Source organism: Merops nubicus, unplaced genomic scaffold, assembly GCF_000691845.1.
Source record: "Merops nubicus isolate BGI_N331 unplaced genomic scaffold, ASM69184v1 scaffold14507, whole genome shotgun sequence".
In the NCBI taxonomy this organism is placed as follows: Eukaryota; Metazoa; Chordata; class Aves; order Coraciiformes; family Meropidae; genus Merops; species Merops nubicus.
This window is the reverse complement of record NW_008622392.1, coordinates 5951-13227: the sequence shown is the minus strand read 5'-3', so window position 1 is coordinate 13227 and position 7277 is coordinate 5951. Positions and strand designations below refer to the sequence as shown.

The 7277-nt window shown below is 52.1% G+C and overlaps 1 protein-coding gene across 1 annotated transcript in view; it reads left to right on the top strand.

Moving 5' to 3' along the window:
- Window positions 1–167: 167 nt before the first annotated feature.
- PPM1G (protein phosphatase, Mg2+/Mn2+ dependent, 1G) overlaps window positions 168–7277 on the top strand; it is a gene marked incomplete at both ends in the record, with an annotated part of 13054 nt that continues 5944 nt past the window's right edge. Inside the window, one exon of the mRNA XM_008944776.1 lies at window positions 168–237. Within this exon, the coding sequence (XP_008943024.1) occupies window positions 168–237 (70 nt within the window). The remainder of the gene's footprint in view (window positions 238–7277) is intronic.

Below are 7277 nucleotides of genomic sequence, written 5' to 3'. Positions count from 1 at the left end.
GGGGAGCGCGGCAGGGCCCGGGTGCCCGCAGAGCTGGCATCTCCTGGGCAGCCGGGAGCTGGCCCGGGGGGCGTGGGGCCGGGGGGCTCCTGGGCACACTGCCAGCTCTGCTGGGCAGGGTGTGGTGCAGGCAGCTGAGGGCAGCTCTCTCTCTCTCTCTCTTTCAGGACGCACACAACTGCATCCCCGAGCTGGACAGCGAGACAGCCATGTTCTCCGTGTACGACGGGCACGGAGGTGAGGCCGCCCGGGGCCCTGCCAGCAACCCTGCTGCTTCTGGGGAGGCCTTTGCTGGGACGGGTGCTCTCCACTGAGGTTCTGAAGGGTTCTTGGGGTTTCTAGAAAGGAGGTCGTGGGCTGATAGGAAACTGAACTGAGATTTGCATTCCCTCTCCTGGAACTGCCAAGAAGGTTCATTTCCTTGGTGGGTAAGGCACACGGGGTGCTCACAGAATAGTTCGTACTGCCACTACCTAAGATTGGACTCTGGTCAGTATGTTCTGGTGGCTGCCAGTACTGGTTGCCCAAGAACAGCCAGATCCACTCCCTGATGTCCCTTCCCAGCTGCCATTCCCCACGTAAGGGCTCCCTGAGCTGGAGGCCACAGCCACATGATCACAGAGGCACTCAGGTCTTCTTGATGAACTCATCAGGCCACAGAAATGATGTGTGGAACCCCTCTGCTGGGAGGCCAGGCTGAGAGAGCTGAGCTTGCTCAGCCCGGGGAAGAGAAGGCTCCAGGAAGTCCTTCTGGTGGCCTCTGAGGACTTCCAGGGGCCTGTCAGAAATCTGGGGACAGATTTTTGAGCAGGGCCTGTTGTGACAGGACAAGGGGTGATGGTTTGAAACTGGAAGAGGGGAGACGTAGGCTAGAGAGGAGGAAGAAATTGTTTATCCTGGAGGTGGTGAGCTCCTGGCCCAGGCTGCCCAGAGAGGTGGTTGAAGCCCCTTTCCTGGCACCATCCCAGGGGAGGTTGGCTGGGGCTCTGAGCACCCTGCTCTAGCTGAGGTGTCCCTGTCCCTGCAGGGGACTAGATGACCCTTAGGGGACTAGAAGACATTTAAAGGTCCCTTCCCACCCAAACCAGTTTGTGATTCTATGAACAATTCACAAATGTGTCTAGTTGCATTTTAACCCAGGTTTCTGTTTGGTGATTATTTGTGTAAGAGGATTTTTGTAGAGGTTTTTTATAGGAAAGAAGAGTTGGATCCAAGTCAGCAGCTGGACAATTTCACTGCAGTGTCCCCAGCATTTATGAGAAATCAGGGAATAATCACTGTTAGAACTTCTCACTGTTGTTCTGTACTCCATGTCCTTTCTCCCAGTCAGAAGTGTCCCAGACTTCTGAAGCTGTGGCTGGGCCAGGCCTTGACAGCCCTGCTGGGGAAGAAGTTCTTCCTCAGCTCCAACCTCAACCTCCCCTGGGGCAACTTGAGGCCCTTTCCTCTTGCCCTGTCCCTTGTTCCTTGGGAGCAGAGCCCGACCTCCCCCTGGCTCCAGGCTCCTGTCAGGAGCTGTGCAGAGCCAGAAGGTCTCCCCTGAGCCTCCTTTGCTCCAGGCTCAGCACCCCCAGCTCCCTCAGCTCCTCCCCCCCACACTTGGGCTCCAGCCCCTTCCCCAGCAGCTCCGTTGCCCTTCTCTGGCCACGCTCCAGCCCCTCAAGGTCCTTCTTGTGCTTTTACATGATTTATACTTTTACAAGATCCTGCTTGGTAAACCCTGCTCAGTTTGGTAAATTATTTTAGTTTGGATCACCCTGAATGTTCCATCACTCATTGCTGACCTCTTTCCCAGATGGTGTCTGTAGATGTTGGGCAGCCTGAGTCTTCAGGGAGCTCTCCCAGTGGCCATCTTCCATTTTCTATCACACCTCACTTTTCCTAGTATGTAAAACGTTTATTTTAAAGCAGTTTGGAAACGTGTGAAGTATTGCCTCCTGCTCATTGAAAGAGCCACTGACCAGTTTGTGATGTGCTCTGCTGTGTTTAACCCCCACAACATCCTACTGTACAGATTGATGTGTCTTGTCAGTCAGTTCATTGCAGTATCTGCTGTTTGCTGTGTTCTCACACCAGAGGTGCTGCTCTGTGACGTTGTGAGCTCAAGTTTCCACCACTCTCTGAGGCCTTTTAATTTATTTTTGGTATGATATGTGCACCTTTCATTCCTCTGATAATGCAGGTTCAAGTGCAGAGTTTCACACCACAGTTCATCAGTTCTCCTGCTCCTTTGGAACTGAGTTATCTAATTCTGCCAGTTTGTAAGGAAATGTTTCAGACCTTTTTTGCAGTAGTCCCTGTTAAAAAGCTCAGCCTGAGCAGGCAGCTGACTAGTGGCTCTTCAAAAGACATAGTCTTGCTATGAAGCGTTTGGATTTAATGTTTTGAAATTATTTTCCTCCTGAAATTCATCTTAAGAGTGTGCAGACACCTCAGTGGAGCAACTGCTGATGTCCTGAACAATATCTTTGAGAACACTGGCACGAGGACTGGTTCTGAAGGGCAGGAAAGGACAAAGGTTTAGAGGGATTTAGCAACTGCTCAAGTTCATGTTATTTCTTGCAGAACTCAGGAGGGGTTTGTGAGCATCTAGGAGACAGGAAGATAAGTAGCACTGAGCAAAAACTGGTCAAGAAGGAGTAATATCAAACCAGCCTGTTCTTCAAGATCAGCATCTCAGTTCCTCAGCTAGCAGGAAGGTCCATGTCACCAGCTGCATTTTAGAGAGACTTTGGACACTCTTATTCCTATTAGTGTAGGACATGAAGTAATGTGCTGGGAGTGGGGTGTAAATAGGGAAGATTCAAGATAGACGTTAGGGAAGGAACAGCAAAGCACTGGCATGGGTTCCCAACTTGTATTTTAGGTTTTCCAAATTGTATTTTAGGTTTCCACTGATTGAATCCCTCCAGTTCTTCCTGGGCAGACCTTATGAGGAAGGGAATGGATGTAGTTGAACCTGACTCTGAAGAACAGCTTTTGCCCATCTCTACTTTGTTAGTTCCTCAGTTTGAAACAGTTCCTCAGGTCTGTCCCATGTAAAAGAAGTTTTTAGGAGGGAAACCTCTCCAAGCTTTATTAGCTGCCAGTGGAAAAAATTAATCTTGCTTTTCTTTCATACCTTGCTCATCTATTGGCCTTCAACTCTCCAGTGAGGTTCCTGCTCTAGACTGATTGGAGGAAAGGGTTTTATTATTGTGTTATTCTAAAAAGGGTGGGGGTTTTGTTCCTGTTTAGCTTTCTATTTCACTCATCAGGTTTTCTTTTATTTTTTCCCCTCGGGGTAAGACTTCCAGTTTTTGAAAGAAGCTGCTGATTTTTGCCTTCCCCAGTTTGCTTTTCCCTTGCCCTGGCCTCCCTGCCCCAGATCTCAGAGGACAGGGTGTGGGTGCTCCACAGCCCCAGGACAGCATTTCTGACCACTCTCTGCTGCTTCATCCTCTCAGATGGTTCTTTTTATTCACTTTTAATAAGTGTCTTTGCTGACACGTAGCTCCTCATTCTCAGAGGCCAACACTAGCAAGGTGAGGTTTTCTTTTTGCTCCTGCCAGGGTGTTTAATTTGAACACAGCAAGCCCTGTTGTAATTTCTTTCCATTTGTGTGCAGAGTGATGGACTGCTTGCCCTGCTCCTGGTTATCTTGCCCCCTGCTCTGCTTTAGCATTCTCTCTCATTGTCCCAGGGTCTGGGTTAATACTCTGGGTTTAAAATCTTTCTTGTCCTGTTTTGGCATAGTATTCTAATCCACAGGGGTGCTGTCAGATTTATTGTTAGCTAGTTTGTTTTTTGACTCTAAGCTTTCATAATATTATATTCAAACAATGTGTCTGTGTCTAAGTACAGATGAGATCTTGGAGTGGGATCTGCTTCCTGCCTCATGGAGATGAGATGTGATGGGTTTGTGCATGAAGTGCACTGGAAAACATCTGATCTAGGCACCTGTATCTCTTGAGGCTGGTTTTTCACCTGGGTTTCTGCCCTGAGGCTCCTGCCCATTCTTGTCTTCACTTGTATCCATGGCCGTGCTCCTGGGGATGAAATCATCCTGCACTGAATTCCAGCTGGATCCGGGGGACTCTGGAGCCAGCCTTGCCCAAAGTGTTGAGATAAATTGACTTGGTTCCATATTTCATCTGAATGCTGTTCCTGCTTTTACACCTGGACCAGGCATGGGTTTTGGAGGTGGCATGTGGCCCTGCAGCCTCTGAGGCTGGACCTTCCCAGGTACTGCTCACCTTCCAGACAGCCGGAGAGCTCCACCTGCTCTTCCCCAAACCAAAGTGGTCTCCTTCTACAATCCTGCAGGAATGTAAATGCACACACTCTGGAAAATCCTCTGGATGTTTTTTCACTGAATTCAGTGGAAATTAAATTATAAATTTTGCTTTAGCCTCCTGAAGACCTTCCTACTGCTGCATCTGCACCACAGCCAAGGCTTTGTCGTGACTTGGCTGGATGCTGCTCCCCGGAAAGTGGTAACAAAGTGAATTGTGGGGACTTTGAAGGTTTTACAGTGGGGTTCATGCTCAAGACATGGAAGATGTGATCCTGAATTCACTGTTGTGTTGTGGTTGTAGTTGAGTAATTGTATTCTCTAAGTGCTCAACTCCTGAAGGCTTTTGAAGTCCCCAGCAGCTGAAGGTCTCCACACCCATGGGTGCAAGCTTCTGCTTCTGTTCCTCTGCTTCTGCTCTGTCCTGCTTCTCAGAGAAGTGCAAGGAAGTGCCAGTTGCATTTGGTGGCACTGCTTTTCCCTGCTCTCCTAAAACAGTCAGCACCAGGACTCCTGTCACAGTTTAAAATGCACCTTGGAGTGCTTAGAGCCTTGGCTGAAGTTAAAAGGCCAGTGAAGCCTCAGCAGCAGTGTCTGCTGTGACTCTGTGCTGGGGCTGCATGGGAAGCAGGGAAGGTTTCCTCTCTTCTGTGGCACCTACAGATTCTCTTCCAGTAACCTGTCTTTGGGTAGCCACAGTCAGGCACGTTGGACCTTCCCAATCACTGTTTCATCTCCATGTCCCTGTTTCAAATAAGCAACTTCTTTAGCTGCCAGAGCTCTTTATTCTGGGGCCAGCTAATGCTTCTGTGGTGCAGAACAGGGTCTGTCTCTGCTGCCTTGCCTGTCGTGGTGCTGCTGGGCTGGAGGGGAGCATCTTGCCCCAGGCTGTGCTCCAGCCTGTGAGCCACCAGCCTAGAGGGGCAGAGCAGGGCTGAGGCTGCAGAGCTGCTGGTGGCTTTCCCAGGCCAAGCTAAGTGTATGGCAGGAAAATCCCTCATCCTCAGCCATGGTAGAAGGACTGCAGCATTGGATCATCTTTTCCATCTGGTGGGTGATCAGGTGTCCCTGCTGGTATTATTAGATTTGTCAGCTGCTTCCAGTAGCCCAGATGACACAGAGCTGCTGCCCCATCTGCAGACCCCACTGGACCTGGACAGGGGCACCCTTTGGTTGCTCTTGTCTCCCTTTCTGACCTCAGCAGGTAGCTGTGGCCAGTCCCCCTCTGCCAGGACAGTCAACTGGTTCAAGTGTTGCAGTCTTTGCCCATCCCATTCACAGAATCCCAAAGAATCCAAGCACAGTGTCTGTTGGAAGGGATCTCTGGGGATCAGCTTCTCCCACCCCTGCTCCAGCAGCTCACCCCCAGCAGGGTGCCCAGGGGCACAGCCAGGAGGGTTTGGGATCTCTCCAGAGCAGGAGACTCCACAGCCTCTCTGGGCAGCCTGGGCCAGGCTCTGCCACCCTCCCAGCAGAGAAGTTTCTCCTCCTGCTCAGGTGGCACCTCCTGGGTTCCAGTTGGTGCCCGTTGCCCCTTGTCCTGTCCCTGGCACCACTGAGCAGAGTCTGGCCCCAGCCTCTTGCCCCCCGGGGCCCTTTAGCTCTTGCTCAGCACTGCTCAGATCCCCTCTGAGGCTTCTCTTCTCCAGCTCAGCAGCCCCAGGGCTCTCAGCCTGGCCTGGCACAGAGATGCTCCAGCCCCTCAGCAGCTTCCCAGCCTCTGCTGGGCTCTCTCCAGTGGTTCCTGCTCTCTCTGTTTAGCATTTGAATGAGACCATGGGGGAAGCCTCTAAAGAGCTGCAGCGAACAGCAGGGCTGGAATGCAGACAACCCACCTGTGTCTCCATCAGACACTCTTGGTGATGAAATCCTGTGTCCCAGAGTATCAAAATGGGATGAACAAGAGATGTCAGAGCCACCATGCTGGTCCTGGCTGGGCAGAAGCAGTTGTGGAGGAGCTTGCAGCTGCCCCCTGCAGCGACCGGCCGTTGTGGCAGCAGCTCACTGGGCCTGGAGTTCTGGATTTGGGGTCAGATGTTCTGCAGCTTGTCCAGTGTTCCTGCTCCCCACTGGCCAGGAGCAGCTCTGCCCCTGGCCAGGTGGTGTTCTGCCATGGTCCAGGGCTGTGCACGTGTTCTCAGTGGCCATAGCTCTCTGCACAGCCTCTGCTCACCTCCCCACTTCACCAAGTGGTTTGGAAGACCTGTCACTGTTGTTATTCACCCCTCCCTACATCTACACAGAAATTCTGTCTTATTTTGGCTCTTTTCTAGTGATGTTATGGTATTGTCTGGAACCAGCCCTTCAGGACTGAATAAAGATACATCTTCCCATATGATTTGTTTAGCTTCACCTCATGAGATGTAGCTGCAGTTTCTTAACCTATTCTGCATATGCTGGCTTGGAAGTTTAACTTTTTAAGCGAAGTTCTGCCTTATAGAACCATTTTGGAGGCCCAGTCAGCACAGAGCTCAGCCCCTTTCTTGTCTGGATCGGAGCTCTGCACTTTTTGCAGCAGTTTTAGCAGTGCCTGTTGGGCAGGGCTGCTGTTCCTTGTCAGTGGCCACTCGCCCCCTGCTCTGCAGGCACCTCTGACTAGCCCCTTGTCAGCAGTTTCCTTCCATCTCCAATCCCAGGTCTCGCCTCCTCTTCGCCTCCCGACACGTTCCTGCTGGCTCTGTCTTTGCTAAGTTGGTGGCTTCCTACCTCCCACCCTGCTCACCCCTTCCCCTCACCCCACACCCCCCTTCCCTCTGCAGCTGCCTGCACAGCCCCCTGGGCCAGGACTAGAGAGGGGAGCTGGGACATGCTGGTGGGAGTGGGTCTGCGGGGGCTCCAGGCTCTGCCCGTGCCATGCCAGGGGCTCCAAGCTCTGCCCACACTGTGCCAGGGGCTCCGGGCTCTGCCCACGCTGTGCCAGGGGCTCCAGGCTCTGCCCGTGCCATGCCAGGGGCTCTGGGCTCTGCCCACACTGTGCCAGGGGCTCTCACCTCTTCCCACACTG